Source organism: Tachyglossus aculeatus, chromosome X4 (assembly GCF_015852505.1).
Source record: "Tachyglossus aculeatus isolate mTacAcu1 chromosome X4, mTacAcu1.pri, whole genome shotgun sequence".
Classification (NCBI taxonomy): domain Eukaryota; kingdom Metazoa; phylum Chordata; class Mammalia; order Monotremata; family Tachyglossidae; genus Tachyglossus; species Tachyglossus aculeatus.
Genome location: NC_052098.1, coordinates 33,775,317 through 33,802,300, shown reverse-complemented (window position 1 = coordinate 33,802,300; position 26,984 = coordinate 33,775,317). Strand labels below are relative to the sequence as shown.

At 43.8% G+C, this 26,984-nt stretch overlaps 1 protein-coding gene and 1 non-coding gene across 4 annotated transcripts in view; both read right to left on the bottom strand.

Moving 5' to 3' along the window:
• Positions 1-4,247: 4,247 nt before the first annotated feature.
• MOB3B (MOB kinase activator 3B) overlaps positions 4,248-26,984 on the bottom strand; it is a 188,046-nt gene continuing 165,309 nt past the window's right edge. The window contains exons 4-6 of one of the 3 annotated variants that reach the window (XR_005456602.1): positions 9,207-10,104; positions 5,085-5,127; positions 4,248-4,736 (exon numbers count right to left, since the gene is read on the bottom strand). Coding sequence is in view for 1 of the 3 variants with exons in the window: in XM_038769698.1 (XP_038625626.1) it covers positions 10,075-10,104 (30 nt within the window). In the remaining 2 variants the exon portion in view is untranslated. Of the gene's footprint in view, positions 10,105-26,984 lie in introns of all 3 variants that reach the window. The other 2 variants (XR_005456601.1, XM_038769698.1) reach the window with 2 other exon arrangements.
• On the bottom strand, positions 23,214-23,296 carry TRNAL-UAA. Its single transcript has one exon. It is a non-coding gene; the product is annotated as a tRNA-Leu (tRNA).

The window sequence follows — 26,984 nt, the reverse complement described above, 5'->3', positions numbered from 1 at the left end:
CCCAACTTCAGAGCCTTATTAAATTCATGTTTCCTTTAACAAGTCTCCCCATCTGATCCCTTAATTCCTCTACCCCGTCACCCTTCTGTGTTGCCTACAAACTTGGATACATACCCCTTAATCATGTGATATTCACCTCATCCTCAGCCCCATAGAACACAAGTACAGTCAAAACTTATTTCAATGGTTGTCTCCCCTTCTAGACTGGAAGCTCCTGGTGGACAGGGAACATGTCTACCAACTTCGTTGTAATTGTATTCTCCCAAGTGCTTAATACAGTGAGCCTTTTAGACTGTGAGCCCACTGCTGGGTAGGGACTGTCTCTATATGTTGCCAACTTGTACTTCCCAAGCGCTTAGTACAGTGCTCTGCACACAGTAAGTGCTCAGTAAATACGATTGATGATGATGATGATACAGTGGTCTGTGCACAATAAGTTTTTTTTTTGTGGTATTTGTTAAGTGCCAGGCACTGTTCTAGGCGCTGGGGTAGATACAAGGTTATCAGGTTGGACAAAGTCCATGTCCCAAGTAGCTCTCACAATCTTAATCCCCATTTTACAGATGAGGGAACTGAGGTCCAGTGAAGTGACTTGAAGTGAGGTGTAATATGATATGAGCCTTTTCAGAAATCTTTAGAAGGACAAATTTCTTTTCATTTTGGGTTTGCAAAATTCAACTGTTTAAAACCAACTCATGGTAAAATATTTACATTACAAATATTTTAAAATTACAATATTCATTTCCCCATCCAATTCCAATATGCCTTCACATTTTTATGACCAAATGTGTTTCATGCTTTCCTCTGACAAGCAGTGCCTCTGCGCCTTCTCACTTTCTGCTGCCTTGGCCGGAGCATGGGCCAGCCTCCTTTCTTTCATTTGTCCAGCCCATCTGCCCTTCCATACCTCTCTTCTTTGCCAGCCCCTCTGTCTGATGACACACCCCTGGCCTCCTCTCACCAAGGGAAAATAGGATTGGGCTGTGCAGCTCACTCTTTGGCAGCACCAGACCTGAAGTCTTTTGCTGCTGCTGCTCCTCTACTCACAAATCCCTTTCCCTTGATCAGTCCTCAAAGCCTAATGCCAGTATTTGTGGGTTCCATTTCCAGATGCAGCCTCTGTCTCTGAATCTCTCACCTTCATTCTCACAGCCCCTTCACTGGCAAGGAACTACAGTGAACTACATTTTATATATAAGCTGATGGAATTGCTCAAAACATTTCATGGTGTAAATATACAAGGCTCAAAATTTTAACACAAACAATAAAAGACAGGCACCGGTGAAGTATTGCATTGATTTTTAATAGGATAGTATTTTAGTTAGAAGATGATTTTATACAGAACAATAGTGTTGCACATTAATTTGCAAAATAAAAAGAAAAAAAAACTGATTAAAAACATCACAATTATTCCCTAGTAAAATCTCTTTGATTCACATCATAAATCATGTTTTCAAGTAACATAGGTTCTCCAGGAAGGCTATTATTATATGGATAAAGAGAGATTTATTCAAGGGATCCTAGAAGATGTCAATTTTCATGAACCACCTCAAGTTCTGGGGAAGTTGAATAATATTTTTGGTGTACAATTTTTGTTTTGCCAAGCAATCAGGGCTCAGATGAAGTAGAACATGAAAAATGACATCTTTACTAATCATCAAAATATTATGTCACGGCATAATGGCAAAAAGCACTACTTATCTCTAAAAGCTAACAAAAATACTGTGATCCTGGGATAGCCAGCCATTGAATATAACAATAATAATAATAATAATACTCATAATAACAATAATAGTAATAATAATATTAAGCTATTATTATATGCCACACTCTGGAGTAGATGCAAGATCAGGCACATACCCTATCCCACACAGAGCTCATAATTCAAGAGGGAGGGAGAGCAGGGACTGTATCCCCACTTACAGATGGGGAAACTGAGGCCCAGAGAGGTTAAGTCACTTTTCCAAGTCATCTGGGCAGTATGGTCTACTGGAAAGGGCATAAACCTGGGAGTTAGGGGACCTTGGTTCTAAACCCAGCTCCATCACCTGCCTGCTGTGTGGCCTTGAGCCAGTCACTGAAATTCTCTGGGCCTCAGTTTCCTCATCTGCAAAATGGAGATTAAATCTCTCTCTCCTTCTTAGACTGTGAAACCCAGGAGGGACAGGAACTGTGTCTGACCTGATTATCGTGTATCTACTCCAGTACTTGGCACATAGAAAGTGATCAAGATCACACTGCAGGCCAGTGGCAGAGCTGGGACTAGAACCCAAGTCTCCGGATTTCCAGTCCTACACTCTTCCCATTAGGACAAGCTCCCTCCTTATATACCGAAGAAATAATTTATTTCCTGATTTAGGGTGATCAAGAGACTGAATGAGTTTATGACATTATGCTTCTTAGATGTTTGGGGTTTGGAGAGTGGGAATGTTTGTGTATAAGAGGGAGACAAGCAGTAGTTGGGGACTGGCACTGAACTCAGTTTTAGCCTTTCTGCTTAAGGTTGAATTTTAATTTTTGTGCTTTACTATGTCAACCCTCTTAATTTTACTCTTTCATAAGACAAAAATCACTAAATCGCTTAACACATTAGATAATCCTTATGTTTATGATGTCACTGGATAACTCAGTGGCTTTCTTTATCAGCACTTAGTGCAGTGCCTGGCACATAGTAAGCGCTTAATACCATAATTATTATAAACTCTCCAAATAAGGTAAAGAGAGAAGGCTATACATGCTTTAATAAAATCACCCAGAATTGCATCACAGTTGTGACGCAATTAGATGTCTAAACTCCTGTTCAAACTTCTTGAAGGGGTGGTTTATACTGGCTGCCTCCACTTCCTCTCTGCCATTTTCCTCTTTGACCCTCTACAATTCCGCTTCTGCCCCTTCCATTCCCCTGAAATGCCAACATGACCTCCTCATGGCAAATCTAACAGCCACTACTCCATCTTAATTCTCCTTGACTTCTCAGCACTGTGGACCACAGTGGACCACCCCCTTCTCCTGGAAACACTAATCTTGGTTTCTCTGAGACAGTCCTCTCCTGGTTCTTCTCATACCTTTCTGATCACTCCTTCTTGGATTCTTTCGCCAGGTCTTCCTTTGTTTCCCACTCCATAACTGCAGGGGTGTTCTCCCCAATCTTAGTTTTGGGTCCCTTTCTATTCTCACTCCCATGGTTTCAATTACCTTCTCTACATGGTTGCCTTCCAAATCAACCACTTCAGCCCTGGCCTCTCTTCTCCCCACTACAATCTCATGTCTTCATCTGTTTCCAGGACATCTCTACATGGGTGTCCCACTGGTACTTCAAGCTTAACAGGTCCAAAACTAAACTTTTCACCTGCCCATACAAACCCTCTCTTCCTCCCGACTTTCCTATAATTGTTGACAAAACCTCCATCCTCCCTGTCTCACAAGCCTGAACTCTTGCCTTATCCTTGACTGCTCTCTATCTTTCAACCTGCATATTCAGTCAGTTGTCAAATCCTGACAGTTCTATCTCCGCAAAATCTCCAGCCTGCCCCTTCCTCTCCATCCAAACTGTCACCAGACTGGTCCAAGCACTTGTCACATCCCAACTCGACTCCTACATCAGCTTCCTTGCATGCCTCCCTGCCTCCAGCCTCTCCCCTCTTTTAGTCCATACTTCTTTCTGCTGCCAGGATTATTTTTCTAAAACATAGTTTCATCCCCTCTCCTTGAAAACCTCCAAAGGTTACCCATTCCTCTTCACATCGAGCAGAAATTCATGATCACTGGCATCTGGGCACTCCTCTACTTACCCTCACTCCTCTCCCATTACAAGCCAGCTCACACACTTTGCTCCTCTAGCCAGCCTACCGAGAGTTTCTCGTTCTCTTTCTCACCACTGGCTTCTTGCTTGCACACTCCCTTCTGCCTGGAACCTTTCCCCTTCACACCTGGCAGATCACTGCTCTCCTCATCTTCAAAGCCCTTCTAAAGTCACATGTCTTCCAGAATGCCTTTCCTGATTAATCTTTCATCTCCCCACATCACCACTTCGGCACTTCTGCATCCCCCAAGAACTTGGTGCTTACTTCTATGCCCAGCCATAACACTTATGTACATATATCTTTATATTCCATTGCTTTCTTCTATCTGCAATTTATTTTAGTGTCCCCCTGCTAGACTGTAAACTCCATGAGGGCTGGGATCATATCTACCATCTCTATTGAACTGTCCTAAGCACTGAGAACTTAGTACAGTGCTCTGCACAGAGTAACTGCAAAATCAATACTATTGATCACTACATGCTGCCCTGAGGCGACCGCTCACCTCGCTTACCGAGTAAAGTCAGCTCTGCCACCCGGGGCCAAAAGAGAAAGTTGGAGAAAGTCCAGAGAAGTGGCAAGGTGCCAGATGTGGAGGGATATGAGGAGACAGAAAGGGGCCTAACAATGGCTGCAGCTTGCTGCAGGGTGACACCGTGGTGTCACTACAACAAGCAGTTCCATTCAGGGTCTGCAGTTTCCACCGGAGGTCTGTTGGTTGGAGGTCACGGGCCAGGCTGGGATGAAGTGAATACAGGGCCGCACAGGAGCCCTGAGATGCCGCTGCTGCAGCAGATATTGTCCGCATCCCTAGAGCCCCTGACACTTGGGCGGATCTCCTCAGGCTGGAGCGGTATCCCGAGGCGGTGATAGCCGACAGCAGCTCCGCTTTCCCCCTTCGACCCCTTCCTCCCCTCTCTGCACCTACTTTCAGTCCTGCAAAGCCAGGAGGCTGGGGCCAGGCTATGGAGGGGCCAGCTGAGAGGGAGGATGGTGATGAGGCTTCATGCGTGGCACCCACATAGTGGTTCCTGCTGCCAGGAAGGGTGGGTGGAGCTAGGCCCAGAACTGATTCCCAGCCTTACAGGGTTGGTGCGGGGGAGATTAAGAAGGGAGGGAGAGGAAGGAGTCTCACCACCGCTGCTAGCCCCTCTTTCCAGCTGGTCACCAATTCCCAATTTTGTGGCCTCAGAGAGTGGGGGCCATGGAGGGCAACCGTGAGCAGAGGGAGGGCTCTGGGTGAAGAAGAAACTGCAAGGAGGGGTGGGGTGACGTAATACTTACCTTATGAGCCTGGTGGTGTTCGGTTGGATCCAATGTCGCAAACCTGAAACAGAGTGTAAATTCAGACATAGCGGAAGTGTGGTTTGTCATAACTCAGGTGGTCAAAAGAAGAAGACTTCCTGTATACGAAACTAGTGTGTCCTCAATTTACATTCACAGAAGAGCAAACAAGGACAAGTTGGATAAAAGGATCTTCATTTAGAAAACCCTGGCTAATGCCTAAACTAGTTCCCAATACCAGAAAATAGTATAAATTCGATATAATCAGTTCTTATTTGGTGAACATCCTCTGTGCCTAGCACTAAACTAAATAATTGTTTGGAAAAAAATATCCTGCTAAGCTGTAAAACTCTGGGTTTGAATATTTTTTAAAAAGTCTTGAATTCCCTTCAATGGAATTCTTATTTTATTTTACCCATTAATTCTTCTCCTCTGCCTGCGTAACGTCAGGCTGAAAAACCAAGTAACATTCATATTTCTTATGGGATAAATTGAACATGAAAAAGACAGACAGCTCAAAACCTACACAGAGTTATATATCTTTTATTTATGATGTTTGAATTCCTTAGGCTTACAAACTAAAGCTTTTTCTTATAAGTATCCTTCCATTTTAACCTGCTTTTCAAATTTGATATATAGGTGCTTATCTGTATTCTTACATTCAAACTCTTCATTTAATCACAAATAGAACTATTCAAAAAAACCATTTTCTCTGATATTGCTAAAATAATACCAGATGACATTGAAGTTTGGAGATTAAAAGCTGGTCAAAATGTATTTGCTTGGTTAGAAATATGCATCTTCCTTTAAAAATTACAAAATTCTTTACCTACCCAATAAAAACATCTTAGAATCAACTTATTCAGAGAGGAATATTCTATTACAAAATTTTAGTAAATCAATTTTAAGGGCATGAGAAAAAAATTTACAAGTTCAAAAATCTACTCTGGCCAATTGCTGAATAGTGTTGATTTTCTCTAAAAGGGCAAAAATATCACAATGAGATTAGATAAACAACAAAATGTTATCACTAATGCTTCAGACCATTTTTGATTCCTCTGTTCTGGCTACTGATTGGGAGAAATTGATCTACTTGTTGCTTAAATATTTCCTTACACCACTGACCACTCTCTAGCATTTCCCTATTTCCTTCCGAGTACCTATTTCAACCACCTACTGTCATTTCATTCAGTAATGTGTAGAGCTACATATGCCAACCCATTAGAAGGCTTATAAGCAAATTAAAAACAAATCTTCAATCTTTGTCAGTTTTTTGAGGGAGAAGGGAAAGGATTCAGTTTGAGTCTGATCTTAGGTACCTGGTCTTAAAAGTCTCCCAAACCATTCAGGATGTTCCATGACGAACAGGATCAGTCAAAAAATGTCTTTTCAACTCCTTTCTCAGGGGTATCTTGGGAGTTGAAAAGAAAACCTGTCAGACTACTCTCAATTCCTTCTTTGACCAAGTAACAGGTCTGAAAGATCAAGGAGAATGAACAGATGCCATTTATCTTGAGTTAAAAAAGGCTTTTGACTCTGCTCTGCAAGATGTTCCTATCAGTAAACTGGGAAAATACCGTTGTGGAGGATCCAAGCCTCACAAATACTGGGGAGTGCAGAGCTGGATGGAGTGTAGTTATTAAAAGATCCACTTAAACTTCGAGAATCATAACTAAGTGGTGTTCACTAGGGGTCAGTCTTAGCCCAGAGTTGTTCAGAGTTTTATCAATGAAATGAATGCTGAAATAGGGAGCATGTTCAATTAAGCCTGTAAATGATACCGAACTTGGGAATAGTGGTAGGCAATGTTAGAAAACGGGATCAGAGTTCAAGGTGCCATTGACAATTTGGAGGAATGAACAAGATGAATAAAGGACCATTTCAGGGTAATATAGCAGAGGAGGAAAAAACAAACAGACCAGCAGATTGGAAAGGACTAGCTACGTCCAAGTTTGGCAAAAAGAAATAGATAGCTGGGCTTTATCGCCACTGAAGTCAGAACAAGAGGAAATGGCCTTAACTCAAAGCAAGAGGGATTTGGTTCAGATACGAAGAAGAATCTCCCAACCCAACGGTGAGTTGTTTTAACAGAAGAATGGGTTTCTGGGAAAGTTTGGGACTCTATTTCTCTGGTATTCTTTAATAACAGGCTAAATTCTCATTTTTCTGAAAGCCCTAAGAGGAGTTCTGCCTAAAAAGAGAGGGACTGACTAGATATGCTGCCACAGTCCTTTCTAAGAGATTCTGATTCCCTTTCTTCAGGATTAAAAGTGCACTAAGCCAAAGGTACCACTGCAAGAAGCAGAAGACAATAGCAAAAACTATTCCCAAAATCATAGGACCTGAATGTAGGGAAAAAAAGTAAGGGAAGCAGGACTCACACTCTTATTGCTAGCCACAAGCCACCTTAAACATGGGAGCACACACATTCCCAAACCAAACAGATTCATCTATCTTCTTCCCTGTTCATCAGTTAAGAAGGACGTGATGAATCTACGTCTCTTGAAGTGGCACCTAGTTCCCTTGTCATATACACTAGAGAATGGGGATTAAAGTAGGTCTTAGATAAACAAGGAGGAGAAGATCATTCAATGTACTCAGAGTCCAGGGAAGATTTTCTAAAATTTAATGATCAATTAGAAACTCACCAGTTTACTGCTCTAACCTCCTCATCTGCATCCTTTCTTCTCTAATCCCAGCCTTAGTATTTCAGACTCATAAATCCGTGGCAATATGCCACCCTTCAATCACTATCATCACTGAAGGTCGTGAAAGAGGGAAGATGGGAGCAAGGGTGTGAGCCATGCCATCTTTTTTTTCCCCACCCATGGCAGCCATGGAAATTCTATTTTAACACTGAACGGTCAGTACTGGGTCAAAAGTCAGAGAAATCCGGGGATCATCAGTCAAGTCCTTCCCTGCAAATAAGAGCTATGCATGGGGAAGCAGTCAGGCCAAAGAGAAGTGACAATGAGATCTTTTGGAATTTGCTGGCCAAGTATTTTAGAAATTAGGCTCTCTCATTACACCTTAAAATAATAAAAAAAAATGAGACATTTACAAAGACAAACACTAAGGGAGTGCAATCAGGGAGTAGCAACAGGAGGAAACTGTACTAACAGGAAAAAAAGCAGAGTTTTATCAACTCATTGAAAATACCACATGCATAATTAGTACTTGAAAAAACAGTATTTAAAATATTTGATGATAAAAGCCTTCAGATTTCAAACTCTCACTACAGTATGTCCAAACTGCACAACAAATGGTGTTAGTGGAATGCAAGGTGAGAGTTAATTTCGAATGTAAAATATTGTGGTTTTCAATGTTACATTCTAGTTAAAAGCTTCAGAGATATGCAAGTCATATCACCCTCTAAAATACATGGTCAGTCTACTTTGCTAATTTAACACCGAATACCATAGAGTTCATAAATCCAGCCCTTAGTCTGTTTGGCCATGGCATCTCATTCTCCACAGAATGAAAGAAGCAAGGCATTTGGGCATACCAAAGTGAAACTCTGGAGCTATTTTTTTGTTACCCTTCAGTAATGTTGCATAAAAAATTCTCATTACATTGACCTCGTGAAGTTCAAATCATCATGAAGAAAACACATGCTAATATCCCCTTCCCGAAACAAGAGCCTTATTAAAGTCACTCCTTTCCCTCAGTAAAAAAGGGGTTGGTCTCAGTTGACACTTCTACAAAGCACACTAATTCTGACCTTCAACTGAAATGGAAAGATGGGAGAAGAATTAGCTCCACCATGGTTGCAGCTCCATATGAGGAGTTAAGCAGACAGCAGTGCCTCTCTGGGCCATTATTTAAAGTTGGAATCGTGAGTTCTCCTATTTCCACCACCAGGCATGGGATCGAATCCAGTGCTGGAAATGGCCAGAATAAACTGTTCCAACTGGAAATGACATTTCCTAGGAGGGAGATGGACCTTCATGCAGACCCAATCTATGCGTCCAAGGTCAGGTTTAGGTGCTGTACTTCAAGACCAGGGCCTAATTTTCCCTTGTTCAATATAGTACGGAGGAAAGATGATGAGAAAGGATGGGCAGACATCTCCAAAGCTTCAAAAATGATGAGTTATTAGCAACATTTGCCTTATCAGACTACCTTTAATAGTTCTGGTCTGATGCTCACTCCTCATCCTCCTCAATTTACAGATTTTGCCCAAGGTAAAAGCCACCTGGGAAATAGAGAAAGAGGAGAAGGAAAGAAAAATTAACCTATTCACCAGAATAACTGGGCATCCACTCATTATCCTGGGAGATGGTCTAATCTACTTAATTTGATTTGAAGCCACTGTTTGGAGTTGAGATTAACTGATCAAGTGGAGGCCTGCCTCATCAGATGCACATGGGGGAATGCTGTGATGAGGCTGTTTGCTGGGTTTACATGGATATCAATGCTCTTCGGCATTTCAGACGACTAAACAACAGGACCAGTGTAGAGAGTAGGTAATTTGAAGGATTTGGAAGAAAGACATTTTACAAAACACTTAGTTTAGCATCTAGACTTCTTAAATTTACATTGTACTTGGAAAGTGAAATGCAGAAACTAGGCCAGCTGATAACACAGGTTCAGTGAAAAACATACAAATATGCATCTCAGCCTCAAAACCTGAATTTCAGGAAAGCTGAAACAGCAAGAAAACACTACAGTTGGAACTGCTTGGAAAGGCATGGTTGCCTCCTAAAATAATTCTTGAACCAGAAAAGAGTTAAGATCCCCCCTCCCCCTGTATATGCTATATATATATTTATATGCTGTATAATCCAAATGGTCAATAGGATGTTGCTAGCAGCATTTTGAGGGTTAAGAGCACACTTGGAGGTTGGGAAATGTTGCTGGAAAATAATCTTCGGTGCCTAACTTTCCTGATCCTGGGAATTGAACTATTTCAGCCTGGAAAGACTTCTTCATGTTTTCGCTTGTCCCCATGGAGGAAACTGCATTCCTCTTCCTTCCCGCAGATGGCTCGTTAGTGACACATCTTGGTAGTCATTTCTTTCTATAAAACAAAAAGGAGGAAAAATGATTAGGAAAAATGAGAGGTCACTAGCTTTAGACACCCTGATCCCCAGCCCTTGCAAACCGACAATCTCTGCATCACCTTTAACCAATCAGTGGCATTTATTGAACGATTACTGTGTGCAAAGCATTGTACTAAGCACTTGGGAGAGAACAACAGAGTTGGTAGACATGATACCTGCCCACATGTAGCTGACAGTCTACAGGGGAAGACAGGTGTTAACATAAAGTACAGTAGGAGGATGGAGGTGTTGTCAATGAAGATAGGAAAGTTAGGAGTAAGACAAGGTTTGGTGGGACGATGAGGAGTTACATTTTGGGCAAGTTGGCAGTTAAGCAGGTTCCTCATGTTCCACACAGCTGCCCGCCAAGGGACAGGAGTTACATCTAATTCCCTCCTGTGTATCCTCTCCTAGAGCTTAGTACAGTGCTCTGCACACACTAAATGCTTAATAAATACTATTACTACTACTGCTGCTGCTATTCTTGCTCTGTCATTTTTAGGGAAAGTGTGTATGAATGGCAATTAACCTGTACTTTTAACTAGTCTAAAGTCAACAATTGACTTGTACTTCGCAAGCGCTTAGTACAGTGCTCTGCACGCAGTAAGCTCAATAAATATGATCGAATGAATGAATGAATTAATATCACACCCTTCACCATTTCTTTGGACCACTTTAATACCCTTTGAATTTGCTAAATATGCCTGCTCTTAGGTGGTACAGCTGCCCAAGAGGGCACTAAATCACCTGAAGAGTTGCATCACCTCAGACCCAATCACTTCAGGGTTAAAAATAAGAAGCAGACATTCATTCATTCAATTCATTCAATCGTATTTATTGAGTGCTTACTGTGTGCAGAGCACTGTACTAAGCACTTGGGAAGTACAAATCAGCAGCATATAGAGATGGTCCCTACCCAACAATGGGCTCACAGTCTAGCAGGGGGAGGTAGACAACAAAACAAAATGACAGGTGACATCTATTTTAATGTCTGTCTTTCCCTCTGCCTCCCAAGTACTTTGTACAGTGATCTGCAAACAGTAAGCATTCAATTAATAGGATTGATTGATCACTGTCCCCACCCTAACAATGTCCAACTTCAGAGGGTTGTCCTGAAATGAGAAAATTTCTAATTCAAGTATTCCTTAGTTAGAGATATAATTTTAGCTGCTGTTCCACTATGTGTCAGCTTTGTAACTTCGAGAAGGTCTGGAAGCCGACTGTACTTTCCTCTTCCTTTAAGTTCCTGAACAAGTCTGAACAGTTTTTTAATTGAAGACATGTTTACAGCCATTACATCGTTCCAATGGCTAAGAATCCAAGCAAATAGCCTTCATTCTGCACAAATCAAAAGAGAAGAAATGTGACAGGCGAAGGACCTAATTAGAAGAAACTAGCCCAGAGGTCTGGAAACTTTTTGTGTAGAAGAACCAAACCAAATGAAACCTATGAGAAGTTGGTGCCCATTTATGGCCTCCCATGTGACGCATCACATTATACATAATGTAATGGTATGATATTATTGTGCTACGTGGCTGCTTCACAGCAACAACGTTTGTTGCCAGCAGGGATAGGAAAGGGAAGGGGTAAAAACAAAAGTGAGCAAAGAGGAAGGGGAGAATGTTGTTTCACCTTTCCTTGTGTGTTTGTAGCCAACATTTTCACCCTGCATCCCACCCTCTTTTTTTCTTAAATTGTGAACCCTTGAGAACCAGGAACTTTCTAATTTTCATCCATGTATTTTTTCCCAACCCTTAATACAGTACTTCGAACATAGTAGGTGCTTAATAAATATTATTACTACTGTAGAGGGGAAGGGGAAGTGCTCAATAAAATCTAATGATTGATTGAGGGAGAAGGAGGAGGGAAAGTGGTCAAAGAGAAGGGAAGACAGGGGAAGCTGCTGGTTGCCAGAGCTGGGAAGGACACTTTATTCTGGGGTTGATTTGGAGGAAGCTTTCTGCCATATTAGGGCCAGCAAGGGAAGATTGGGGGGAGGGGGGACACTTGGTAAGACAGGCATATGTTCTACATATGAGAGGGAGAGAAAAGAGAGAGACAGAGGAGAAAGACAGAGAATGAATTTACCTCCTTCATCCTCCTCTGCCTAATTGCTCTAGTACCTTTCTGGTATGGGGGGGGCACAATAAGTACTCACCCACAGCCACTATTGGCACATTTGGTGCCCAGAAACTAGCAAGGAGGGTGCACTAACCCTTTCCCAACCTGGTACTTCCCAAGCGCTTAGTACAGTGCTCTACACACAGTAACGCTCAATAAATACAATTAATTGAATGAATGAATGAATGGTTGGTTGGTTTCCGTGCCACTGCTGCTTGTGACTGTGCACAGTGGTGGGGAAAGGAGAACAGGGTGACCCACCCTGCTGTCCGGTGAGGCCTGGATCCTCCATTTCGGTTCCCCCTTGGCCCCTTTTTGGTTCAAAGGGGTAGGATGGCCCGGCTATTTCCTGCCCAGCTTTCTGCAACCAATCAATCAAGCATACTTATTCAGCACTTATCGTATGCAGAGCACTGTAGTAAGCACTTGGGACAGTACAGCACGACAATGTAAAAGACACATTCCCTGCATCACTTCTGGATGTGGAGACCAAGGTAACAGCATCACTCTTGTGATGCCAAGTCCAAAGGTGGGCACCTACGTTTGAAAGCCACATTTGATTTCACGAAACACTATATATAGTCATGAGCTGTTGATTCCCAGCCTCTGAAGCAGACTATCTCTCCAATTTCATTCTTTAAAGCAAAAAGCAGCAAGAGGCCTTGTGAAAACCTGCACAAGGATCCAGGAATCCTGAAGTTGAGCTCTAAAATAGCAAAAGTGACAAATCAATTGACAGAATGTCAGGTTGCCTTAAGTGGGGTCACCATGGTACTTTTCTATAAAGACCCACAAAATTAAACATTAAAAAATGCAGAACAGGGCAGGTAAAAACCAATAGATCTATTGAACAAAGTACATGGCTGGGTTAAATGTAAAAATATCTTTTTGGTTTTTAATGTGGGGGAGGAAAGGGAAGCTGAATGGCCACTCTGACATATATTTTTTTTCTTCTTTACCGGAGTTCAATGATACAGAGGTTAAAGAATGGTCACATTTCAAATGCATCAGAAACGACCACAGCACAGCAAAGGCTCCTAAACCACACAGTCTGCTTTTAATTTTCCACCTCTCTAGTCTTTGATGCTTTGAGCACTCATCTCTTTGGATAACTTCATGAAAGAGGAAGAGACACAAGGAGAAACAGAGAGAACTGGAGAATGTGCATATATACATACACACACATATATATGTACATATATATGAGAGAGAGAGAGAGAGAGAGAGAGAGAGAGAGAGAGAGAGAGAGAGAGAGAGGTTTACAGATTCCTTATGTGAAAGCACTGGAGGTATAAAAGGGGAAAGGTGCAACATTATTTCATCATGATAACTGAAACTGACTGTAGTGAAAGCTCCTTGAAACTGATCTTTGCTCAGGCTGAACCTAACAGTGCAATCTTTCAAAAGGTCATGGGTTCCAATCCCACTCTGCCATTGTCTGCTGTGTGACCTTGGGCAAGTCATTCTACTTCTCTGTGCCTCAGTTATCTCCTCTGTAAAATGGGGATTGAGACTGTGAGCTCCATTTGGGACAGGTTCTGTGTCCAACCCGATTTGCTTGTATCTACCCCAGTGCTTAGTACAGTGCCTGGCACGTAGTAAGCGCTCAACGAATACCATTTTTGTTACATTATAAAAAATCAGTTTTACTGCTCTGGGCATTTCCAAGGGCCTCGCAAAATGATCAGACTTTGAAGAAAATTAGTATTTTCAGCCTGACCTTAACAGAGAAGTGAATTGCAGGAAATTATTTTAAGAGGTCTAAATTAGGTTTGCCTCAAGGAAAACAAAGAAGCATATTAAACATACATCAGAAAGAGCTATCTAGTGTGTCTGGTATATTGTTGTGTTGTACTCTCCCAAGCGCTTAGTACAGTACCCTGCACACAGTAAGTGCTCAATGAATACGATTGATTTTTTTAATGGCATTTATTGAGAGCTTACTATGTGCAAAACACTGTTCTAAGCACTGAGTTGATTGTGCAGGGAGGATTCACTGTCTTCTCTGCCACCTCCATCATCTGTTTTGGTGCCCAGAAGCCCAGTTTGACCCAGGAGTTCATAACAGGCCTCTGGTTTGCTAAGCCTTTTTATGTGACCTTTGTTGTTTGGATACTCCAATTAAAACACTGGCTCACTATCTGCCCCTCCCACCCCATCTCTGATTTGTTCCCCCAAGCACACTATGATTGATGGGTAAATCTGCCTCTTGAGTGAAGCAATCCCCTCTCGTCCTGTAACTTGGGCTTAGTGAACAGAATCCACTGTACGTTGCTTTTCATGGCAGGAGATGCTGTTTCCCAGGTCTCCTGACAACCAGTCCCATGCACTTTCTGAAGCCAAAGAAAAAACTCTGGAAAAAGGGATAACAGAATCTGTGGGAGGCTGGGGGAGGGGGGCAGTGACAATCTGGATGCAATTGCTGGAGTTTGGGGTGGAAGGGAAAAAGGTGTTTTTCCCTACAAGCCTGAAGGAGTGTCAATATCTCCTTAAGTGTGGTAATAAACCGGAAACAAGTGGGAGAGGAAGCAGAAAAAATATTTTCTCTTGCCTCCCTGTAAATCCATGAAAATCCTAGGCAGGACCCTGATCCACCTTGCATACTCCTCCCTCTTTCCTAGAAATGCTAAAACTAAGCCTTAATACACTTGAGAAAGGTACTAGTCACTTTGTCAAGCCACCTTTAAAACAATCTGTCTTTGGGGAATTCCCCAAACATGAGAATCTTGGAGGACCAGTGTGGCCTAGTGGGAAGAGCATGGGCTTGGGAGTCAGAGGACCGCATTTTAATCTTGGCATTGCCACTTGCCTGCTGTTTGACCTGGGCAAGTCACTTCACTTCTCTGTGCTTCACTTTCCTCATCTGTAAAATGGGGATTCAATACCTGTTCTACCTTCTACTTAGACCGCGAGCCCCATATTGGACAAGGACTATGTCCAACACGATTATCTTAGAAGTGCTTAGAACGGTGCTTGATACATTGTAAGCACTTAACATATACAATAAAAATAATAATAGTCATTATTGTTATTGGCTGTGTGATACCTGATCGAGTCTCTACAATATGGTTGAAAAAATTCCAAGGGGCTGAAAGCTATATCAAAAACCAAATCAATCTTGCAAAGGTGAAATCTGGAGATCCAATTATTAGCCCCTATGGGGTTATCAGGGGCACTTTGGAGGATGGAGAGATGAAGGAGATAAACCATTTAGCCAATGACTCACCAAAATAATTTCCCAACAGTGCAGTCCCTCTTAGGGACTGCTGCACATGGCCATTGCCAAGAGCAGAGGATGCTTGCATAAGCTGGGCAGTGGGCCACGATTCTCCATGTCAGGTACCTGAGGTGCCAAATTGCCTCAGGCACCCTCTCTGAGCTGACAGTGCAGTTTCCTGTGTTCTCCCCACTGCCACTTCTGGAGTGCCCCATGGTAGTCTCACTGCCAAGTTCCCTGGAGTCTGGGATGACCCTGGTGTGTAACATATTACTGAACTCACCATAGCAATTCATGGCTGGAAGAGAGAAGTAGGAAACCCAGCCCGCACACTTCATTTCTCTAATGCTAACCTTGTCACTGTACCTCAATCTCATCTATCTCGCCGCCGACCTCTCGCCTACATCCTACCTCTGGCCTGAAATGCTGCCCCTCCTCATATCCGACAGATAATTGCTCTCCCCCACTTTAAAGCCTTATTGAAGGCACATCTCCTCCAAGAAGTCTTCCCTAAGCCCTCCTCTCCTCTTCTCCCACTCCCTTCTGCACCACTCTTACTTGCTCCTTCATTCATCCTCTCTCCCCTCAACTATATGTATATCTGTCATTTATTTATTTAATTTATTTATTTATATTAATGTCTATCTCCCCCTCTAGACTGTGAGCTCACTGTGGGCAGGAATGTGTCTGTTATGTTGTACTCTCACAAACGCTTAGTACAGAGCTTTGCACACAGTAAGCGCTCAATGAATATGAATGAGTGAAAGAGAGAAAGGAGAGGTAAGGCAGGCTGTACTCTCCAAGCACCAGTGTAGTGCACCTCACCAAGCAGGTGCTCAATAAATACCACTACTGCCACTACTTGCCAAAAAACCTATATACGGAAGAGAGAGTTGAGCTAAGAATATGGAAAAAAATCAAAGTAAGAGGAGAGAGAGAAACGGTAGGAAAATAATGGAAAATTTCCACCGCAGTCTATTCCATCGGTGACTGGAAAGAAGTACTCCTGCCAGAACAGTTAATCTCTGGATCAGGATACAGTTAGCATCTGATTATTTTGCTAGGAGAAGCAATGATTGCCTGGGTCAGTGGAATCCAGAGATAATTCCATACCCTTATTTTTCTCAGTAATTTGAACTGCTTTCCCCATTAATATTGTATTAGGATTGTTAGCCAGCGGCAAAATTCATAGGCTTGCATTAAGCAAAAGGATGGCCTAATGGAAAAAGCATGGGGCTGGGGGTCAGAGGACCTGGGTTCTTTTCCCAGCTCCACCACTTAACTGACATGCCCAGGGTCACACTGCAGTAACATCTTCGTGCTTCAGATTCCTCTTTTCTTAAAATGGGGATTTTTCTGCCTCTCTCTTAGACTGTGAACCGCATGTGGGACAGGGACAGTGTCTGACCTATCCTGTACCTAAGCCAGAGCTTAATTCATTCAGTCATTCAATCGTATTTATTGAGCGCTTACTGTGTGCAGAGCACTGTACTAAGCACTTGGGAAGTACAAGTTTGCAACATATAGAGACGGTCCCTACCCAACAGCGGGCTCACAGTCTATCCAGTGCTTGGCACACAGTAAGCGCTTAACAAATACTACGATTATTATCATTCCCACCTCCTCTACCTGATGATCTTTCTCTGGAGGAGGGCCTAATGCACAGTGAAGTGGTCCAAGGGAAGGTAGCAGCAGGGCCAGGAGCCATTACAGAAGCTTCACAGCATCGAATGGTTGATGGAGCTGCTGATGGCAGTCACCACTTTTTGTACTCACCATCATCACCATTGCCACCACTTTCTGCACACTCCTTGATAGCAAGGAATGTGTGTTTGCTTCTGGTGTACTTGCCCAAGTGCTGAGTACAGTGCTCTGCACTCAATAGGTGCTCAAAAAGCTAGAATTGATTGACTGATTTTATTTATTCGTTATGGTATTCATTTAATGCTTACTATGTGTCAAGCACTGGGCAGATACAAGTTAATCAGGTTGGACACTGTCCCTGTCCTACGTGGGGCTCAGTCTAAATAAGAGGGAGAATGAGTAATGAGTCCCCATTTTACAGTTGAGGAAAATGAGGCATAGAGAAGTGAAGATACTTGCCCAAGGTCACACAGCAGACAACTGACAGGTGTTGGGAAACTCTCAAAAGGAGATGTCTTTCCGGAAATCAAGTGAACCTTCCCTAGTCTTAAAGCTCTCCAGGTAGGATGTTGCCATTTGAAACTCTGCTAACAAAGGAGAATTTTCCTCCCACAAAGGTCCAAGAACTGTAGTTGTGGACATCAGAGTCTAAATCTGGCTAAGGAATGCAGGGGAAATAAACATTCTTCAACAAAGCTGATCCCAGAAACTGAGGGAGCAGCAGATTGCTCTTAAAAATCTCCTTTCACTTATCTTTGGTGTAATGGATAGAACATGGGTCTGTGAGTCGGGGAACCTCGATTTTAATTCAAGGTCTGCCACTGGCCTGCTGGGTGACCTCAGGCAAACCACTTACCTTTTCTATGCCTCAGTTTCCTCTTCTTTAAATTGGTGATAATAACTACCTTTTACTTTCCTCATGGTATAAAATGTGCAAACAAAAATGAGATAAGTAATGTGAAAGCACTTTGGAAAATAAAAGTGCTATATAAATTCATGGTATTATTATTAGTCTAGGGGTTTACTCTTTTGTTATCAATATGGCATTAACTGAGCACTCATTGGCTATGTCTGTTTGGAGCAAGGAATATTAAGGATATGATATTTTTGAATGTAAAATCCTCTCATGGCCTGTTTTTGTATGAGGCAAATCACCCCACTCCTGAAAATCCTCCAATAGTTGCCCATCCATCTCTGGATCAAACAGAAACTCCTTTAAGACACTCAATCAACTCTGCCCCTTCCCACCTTACCTTTCTGATCTCACTTCCTTCCCCTTTGAGACAACTGTGCACTCAGATCCGTACCCCCGTAGGCACTTTATAGTCACCCTCAGCACTTAGGTACATAATAATAATAATGTTGGTATTTGTTAAGTGCTTACTATGTGCCAAGCACTGTTCTAAGTGCTGGGGCGGGGGGGGAAATACAAGGTAATCAAGGTTGTCCCACGTGGGGCTCACAGTCTTAATCCCCATTTTACAGATGCGGGAACTGAGGCCCAGATAGGTTAAGTGACTTGCCCAAAGTCACACAGCTGACAAGTGGCAGAGCCAGGATTGGAACCCATGACCTCTGACTCCCAAGCCCGTGCTCTTTCCACTGAGCTACGCTGCTTCTTCTAAGGTACATATCCTTGCACTTTGCCATTTCCCCTTTCAGTAATTGATTTTAATGTCTATCTCACCCTGTAGACTGTAAACTCCTTGTGGGCAGGGATCATATGTACCAACTCTATTGTAATTGCACTTTCACAAGCCCCACAGCACTTATGCACATATCCTTATTTTAATGTCTGTCTACCCTCCTAAACTGTAAGCTCCTTGTGGAGTGGTGACATGTCTACCAATTCTGATGTATTGGACTATTCTGAGCCCTTAAAGTACGCTACACCCAGTAAGTGCTCAATAAATACTACTACTTGATTGACCCCTATTGTACTCTCCCAAGCACTTAGTACAGAGTTCTGCACACCATAAGTGCTCAAATACTGTTGATTGACTGACTACTAATATTTCAAAATCAAGTCACTACTGGTGGGGCAAACCCCATGCAGAGGATCAAGTTGGAGACACTTAGGTTTTTAGATAGGAGTTCCAAAAAAGTTACATTCTGACAATTGAAAAAAAAAAAAAAAACCAAAGGAAAAGAAATGTTTTTCAGGGTTTGCTACACTTGAGTTTCTCAAACAGGGAGTCTGGACTAGAAGAGAAATCTGGACAATGTCAATCAGGTAATCTCCAGGTTCAATCAGGAGTCCACATAAAAGAACCCAACATGCTCTAAAAATATATCTGCCAGGGCAAAAGTCAGTGATTCTGGACTTCTAGTCTTCTAGACTGTAAGCCCACTGTAGGCAGGGATTGTCTCTCTTCCTATTGATGAATTGTACTTTCCAAGTGCTTAGTACAGTGCTCTGCATGCAGTAAGCACTCAATAAATACAACAGAATGATTTTAGACTGATCTCAACATTCTAAGTGAACTTGAGAATTTCCTACTCCCCTTTTGGCTGCACTGAAAAGGGAGTAGGATGTCCCTTTGGCATTAAAAAAAAAGTTTAAGCGTTTTTTTTTTCCTTGAAATGTTGATTTGATCTGTGCAGGCCTGGCGCCTACATGCCTATCATTTCACCAGCCCCGTTGATGAAGGTACCAAATTGGAGGGGGAAACTGTAAGCTCATTGTGGGCAGGGCCTGTATCTGTTATATTGTGCTCTCCCAAGCTCTTAGTACAGTGCTCTGTACATAGTAAGCACTCAATAAATAATTATGATAATAATATTTGTTAGGTGCTCACTATGTTCCAGGCACTGTACTAAGTGCCATGGTGGATACAAGCAAATTGGGTTGGACACAGTCCCTGTCCCACATGGGGATCAGTCTCAATCCCCATTTTACAGATGAGGTAACTGAGGCACAGAAAAGTGAAGTGACTTGTCCAAGATCACACAGCAAACAAGTGGTGGAGCTGGCAGTAGAACCTATGACTTTCTGACTCCCAGGCCAGGGCTCTATCCACTGTGCCATGCTGCTTCCCAAAACAACATCTCAGGTCCCACCAAGATACCACTGACTGACTGGGGAAGAATGGGATGAGTTAAATGTCCTTATGAGGATCACTTTCTGTTGTATGAGTCTATTTCTGGGGGGCAAGAACTCTGTGCCATCATTATTTCCTTGCTTTTTTGGTTTTGGAGGAAACATGAAAGATTTAAAGCTCCAAGCATTTTGCAAATTCCAATCCTCTCGTGAATCTTTTTCCTTTCTCCCCTCCCCTTTCTCCTTCCATTCTAAACAGCTGCAGTGGTGGCATCTGTCCCAAAACTTAACCAGCAGACCACTGATAGATCCTAAGTTGCTGCCTACACCTATTTCACTCAGAGTCCTGCTTTCTCCTTTACTTGATGATAAGCAGCTACACCTGGCAGTTTTCATTTCTCCATCGAATTTCTTATTTAGACAAAGCAAGAATCCTTGGAATAAATCACTTGTCTGAGGGAATGGGGAGGTTAAGAGAAGTTGTGGACTCTCCTCCGTACATTTTGAGAAGGCAGCTTATCTTTTGGGGATCCTTGGGGAGAAGCTCGGCCCAGTAACTGGGAGAGGACTACGTGTCTTCTCAAGTCCATTCCAGTCCTAGGATTCTATGAGAAACATTCCCCAAGAAGGGTTCTTCCCCCAAGGGATGCCAGCAGGGAGTGGAGGAAAAGGGAAAAGTGATGTGTTGTGGGGGAAAGACAACACATTTTTTTTCTTCCATTTAAGCTTAGCCATGCATCCAAAAAAAAATCACACCTATCACTTCATCATTGGCTTCGAAATATTCTTTTCTGGCTATGAAATCCTCTCCACTGTAAGTTCCTTGTGGGCGGGGAACATGCCTACCGTGTCTGTTATATTGTACTCTCCCAAATGCTTAGTACAGTGCTCTACACACAGTTAGTGCTCAATTAATTTGATTGACCTAGGGTGGCCATTTAGCCAGAATGGATTTGGCACCAATACTTTTAAAGTGCCCAGCCTTCCTCCCTTGGCTCCTGCCACTGGGTTCCACTTCTCAGTTGGGGCCCCGGGGTTCACATGGATGGAGGAAAACAATGTACTGGTCCTGGAGCAAATGGTGGCAGGCATCAGGGGTATGGACACCACCTCCCCTGGGGATATGCTGTAGGTTCAGATGAGCTCTGCGTACTTCTGCAGTATGGAGTGCTTAACATTATCACATCATGCCAAGTGGCAGGCATAATGCATGTGACACCACATATGTCGAGATGTCCAGTCGTCTTCCCGAGTGCTCTCAGTAGCCACCCTAAACGAGCTCTGAACAACTGACTACTATCATGGAGTTTGCTTTAATGTTACAGACACATCAAGATCATGACAAGCCATTGAACACGAAAGGGCACAGAGCCGAGAGTTAGCGGGCACCAAGAAGTGAGGACTAGGAGTCAGGAGGCCTGACCTCTGTTGCAATTGCCAGGCCCACTCCTTCATCCTGGAAGCTTGCCACCTCGGCCAGGAATGGCTTTAGCAGTGAGTGAGCTCCCCTTCAGTCTCAGATGGTGCTACGGATGTTCTTGAATGCCTCTTTTACTTATTTTTCAGTTAGTTCTGTGGCTCAGCCCTTTTATGTGGTAAGCCCTAACCTGGGAGCCCTGGGAGCAAATCATTTTATGAAGGTGTCTAATTAAAACTCCAAGCACTTGGACAAAGGCCCCCCCGGAAAGAGACACCATAACCCGAGGTCTAATTTCCAATTTTAAGCCTCTGAAAGCAACTGGGGGTTCTCTCCTATGGTGCTAATCATATCTGGAGTCCTTTCCCTTTTGTTCCTTTTAAGTTGAGCCCTGGCTGTATAAACTAAACCTTTATCATTTTCATCTACAGCCAAATAGATAGTGCTGCTGCCTCAGCAGGGTTGGCATTGTCTGTACTTGCAAAGTAGCTTTCTTCCCAATTCCCTCCAAAATGTTCAGCAGGATCAGTAGCAGCATTTGTTGAATGCCTACAGTGTGCAGAATATTGAACAAGGGGCTTGAGAATAAGGGCGACTTGAAAATTCATGAAATGTTCCGTTTTTTTTTTTTGCTTGAAGTATAGAAAACCAGCCAAAATGTGAAGGCATGTCCTAGCTTTGACTTTTTGTTTAACTAACTTCCACAGTCAGCCATGAACCATGAAATAGCATCCAGGTCTGATGGCCTCCCTGCAAAAATCTACATGCAAGAAGGGGACTAATCCTCAGATGTCTCCACAAGCACTTATGCAGCATGTGGACATTGCAGAAATGCCTACAAGACTTCAAAGATGCCACCATAATCATCACCTTGAAAAAGAATGGAGAGGGAGCTGAGTGGAAAATACCAAAGCATCTCACTGCTTTCCATTACCAGAGAGATACTAGCCAGAATTGTTCTGGATAGAAAACTGAAGAACATAGTCAACAATGCACTCTCTAAATCCCAATCAATGGTATTTATTGAGTGCTTAGTGTGTGCAGAGCACTGTACTAAGAACTTGGGAGAGTTCAATACAACAGAGCTGACAGACATGTTCCCTAACTTGAAGGAGCCCAATGTGGCTGGTAGACTGCCAGACGCATGTGCAGAGAGCAACACCAAGACTTGATATGGTGTTCAAGGACCTGAAAAAAGCACTGGACACCATCAACGGATTGGGGTTTGGAAATTGCTAAATAAATTTGACTGATAAATTCATCCAGATCCTGAAGTTACTCCGTGGTAGAATGGTTGGTGGATCCTTTCCCATAGGTCCAGTCTATTCTGTGCCACCATGGTTAAATATGCCATGAGGAAGTTGGAGTTACAATATGTTTTTAGGCCACTGGATAAGTTTTTCAACTCAAGAGGCTAGAAACATCATCAATCAATCGTATTTATTGAGTGCTTACTGTGTGCAGAGCACTGTACTAAGCGCTTGGGAAGTACAAGTTGGCAACATATAGAGACAGTCCCTACCCAACAGCGGGCTCATAGTCTAGAAGTATAAATATGTACAAACATATATACATATATATAGGTGCTGTGGGGAAGGGAAGGAGGTAAGGCGGGGGGATGGAGAGGGGGAGGAGGGGGAAAAGGAGCTACCAGGAGTGGGGTTCGAACCCACGCGGACACACGTCCATTGGATCTTAAGTCCAACGCCTTAACCACTCGGCCATCATCATGTCTTTGAGATGGTGGTTCAGATATCTGTGCCCTTTGCACTGAGCACTTATTGTATGCAGAGAACTATACTGAGCGCTTGGGAGAGTACAGTACAATGAAGTTGGTAGAAACGATCCCTACCTACAAGGCAAGGCACATACACAGGACTACACACAAATGATTATGAATAGCTTTGCAGATTCAGCACAGTGCTATCGACTGACAGTGACTGTAAAGAAGAGAAGCAGAGTGGCCCCGTGGATAGAGAGCATGGGCCTGGGAGTCAGAAGGGCCTGGGTTCTAATCCTGGCTCTGCCACTTGTCTGCTATGTGACCTTGGACAAGTCACTTCACTTCTCTGGGCCTCAGTTACCTCATCTGTAAAATGGAGATTAAAGACTGAGAGCCCAATGTGGGACAGGGACTGTGTCCAATCTGATTAGCACTTCGTGCAGTGCCTGGCATATAGAAAGCACTTAACACTATAAAAAATTACTCTATTTCATGTAGCTGACTGGTAAAAACATTAGCTAACGACTAAGTTTCAGATACAATTTTTCAAGAATTGAGGCTAATTGCAGAACACATAAGCACCTGGCTATAAAGGTCTTTATCCTGTCTGAGTAGTTCACAGGGACTGGGGGGCCGCATTTTGATTTTAGGAGACTTTCCAAGTAAGCAGCGGACTGGAATGTCATTCATTCATTCTTTCAATCATATTTATTGAGTGCTTACTGGGTGCAGGGCACTGTATTAAGCACTAATAGACACATTCCCTGACCATGATGAATTTACAGACGGGGGCAGGGGGGGGGGGGGCAGAAATTAATCTAAATTAATTACAGATATGTACCACATAAGTGCTTTGTATAAGCACTACATAAGTATACTACATAAGTGCTCCGCCTCCTTTGCTCTTATGCTTGAGCTGTCGAACGCTGCTGGCGAAAGTCTAAACACCATGCCAACCTCGTTCACTTCACGTTTATCCTTTCCTGCCTTAACTCAGCCCTCTCCTCTGCCAGACAAAACTATTTCTCCTCCCTTATTGACACCCATGCCCATCATCCCCGTCAGCTCTTTCGTACATTCAACTCCCTTCTCAGGCCCCCGGTTCCTCCCCCTCGTCCTTCCCTCACCCCCAACAATCTGGCCACCTACTTCATTAATAAAATTAAATCCATCAGGTCCGACCTCCCCAAAGTCACTCCCCGCGCTTCTCCAACCCCCCGGCTCTCAACACTCTCTGCTACTCTCCCATCCTTCCCAGCAGTATCCTCAGAGGAGCCCTCCTCCCTTCTCTCAAGTGCTACTCCAGCCACCTGTGCTTCTAACCCCATTCCCTCTCATCTCATGAAATCTCTTGCTCTGTCCCTTCTCCCCTCAATTTCCATCTTCAACCACTCACTCTCCACTGGTTCCTTCGCCACTGCCTTCAAACATGCCCATGTCTCTCCCATCCTAAAAAAACCCTCTCTTGACCCCACCTCACCTTCTAGTTATCGCCCCATCTCCCTCCTACCATTCCTTTCCAAACTCCTTGAACGAGTCATCTACTCACGCTGCCTCGAATTCCCCAACACCAATTCTCTCCTCGACCCCCTCCAGTCTGGCTTCCATCCCCTACATTCCACGGAAACCTCCCTGTCAAAGGTCACCAATGACCTCCTGCTTGCCAAATCCAATGGCTCATACTCTATCCTCATACTCCTCGACCACTCAGCTGCCTTCGACACTGTGGACCACCCCCTTCTTCCTAACACACTATCCAACCTTGGCTTCATAGATTCCGTCCTATCCTGGTTCTCCTCTTATCTCTCCGGTCGTTCATTCTCAGTCTCTTTTGCAGGCTCCTCCTCCCCCTCCCATCCCCTTACTGTGGGGGTTCCCCAAGGTTCAGTTCTTGGTCCCCTTCTGTTCTCGATCTACACTCATTCCCTTAGTGACCTCATTTGCTCCCAAGGCTTCAACTATCATCTCTACACTGATGACACCCAGATCTACATCTCTGCCCCTGCTCTCTCCCACTCCCTCCAGGCTCGCATCTCCTCCTGCCTTCAGGACATCTCCATCTGGATGTCTGCCCGCCACCTAAAACTCAACATGTCCAAGACTGAACTCCTTGTCTTCCCTCCCAAACCCTACCCTCTCCCTGAGTTTCCCATCACTGTTGACATCACTACCATCCTTCCCGTCTCACAAGCCCGCAACCTTGGTGTCATCCTCGACTGCGCTCTCATTCACCCCTCACATCCAAGCCATCACCAAAACCTGCCGGTCTCAGCTCCGCAACATTGCCAAGATCCGCCCTTTCCTCTCCATCCAAATCGCTACCCTGCTCGTTCAAGCTCTCATCCTATCCCGTCTGGAGTACTGCATCAGCCTCCTGTCTGATCTCCCATCCTCGTGTCTCTCCCCACTTCAGTCCATACTTCATGCCGCTGCCCGGATTGTCTTTGTCTAGAAACGCTCTGGGCATGTTACTCCCCTCCTCAAAAATCTCCAGTGGCTACCAATCAATCTGCGCATCAGGCAGAAACTCCTCACCCTCGGCTTCAAGGCTCTCCATCACCTCGTCCCCTCCTACCTCACCTCCCTTCTCTCCTTCTACAGCCCAGCCCGCACCCTCTGCTCCTCTGCCGCTAATCTCCCCACCGTGCCTCGTTCTCGCCTGTCCCACCATCGACCCCCGGCCCACGTCATCCCCCTGGCCTGGAATGCCCTCCCTCTGCCCATCCGTCAAGCTAGCTCTCTTCCTCCTTTCAAGGCCCTACTGAGAGCTCACCTCCTCCAGGAGGCCTTCCCAGACTGAGCCCCCTCCTTCCTCTTCCCCTCGTCCCCCTCTCCATCCCCGTCTTAACTCCTTCCCTTCCCCACAGCACCTGTATATATGTTTGGACATATTTATTACTCTAACTTGTACATATCTATTCTATTTATTTTATTTTGTTAATATGTTTGGTTTTGTTCTCTGTCTCCCCCTTCTAGACTGTGAGCCCACTGTTGGGTAGGGACTGTCTCTATATGTTGCCAACTTGTACTTCCCAAGCGCTTAGTACAGTGCTCTGCACACAGTAAGCACTTAATAAACACGACTGATTGATTGCTTTGGGGCTGGGAGGGGGGAAGAACAAAGGGAGCAAATCAGGGTGACACAGAAGCGAGTGGAGAAGAGGAAAAGGGGCGCTTTTTCAGAAGCAGTCAAGTAAATGTGGCTGGACTATGGGCTGCAAACTCAGTGGGGGGCGGGGGGGTTGGGGGAAGCCAAGCAATTTTCAAATAAATTATCCCGCAGACATCAATCCTTGCCGGGGACCTGGATGGACACAAACTGGTAAGCCTTCTTGTGAGCCCACATCTATCTTTAAGCCCATTGTGTGGGGGCAGGGGAGGCTGTGCATAACTGCCTAAGGCACTTTGTCCCCTTAGCTTGGGGAAGTTTATTTGTATTTTGATTAAGTTGTTATTCTTGCTACTGTGGGTGTTTAGCAGAGAAGAGAAAAAACAAAAACCAAAGAACTTCAAAAACAAAACGCCACACACTCCCTCTTTCTACCCAGGTACTGATAGTGCTGTTTTCAGACCAAGTCACAGAAAATAATACGGATAAATGTGTATTTCGGGGCCTTTGTCATTGTTAGTTTAAAGACTGGTGGTATTCCTCATTAGCAAATGCAGGCCTGCTGCCCAGAGACCTAGCTGAGACTT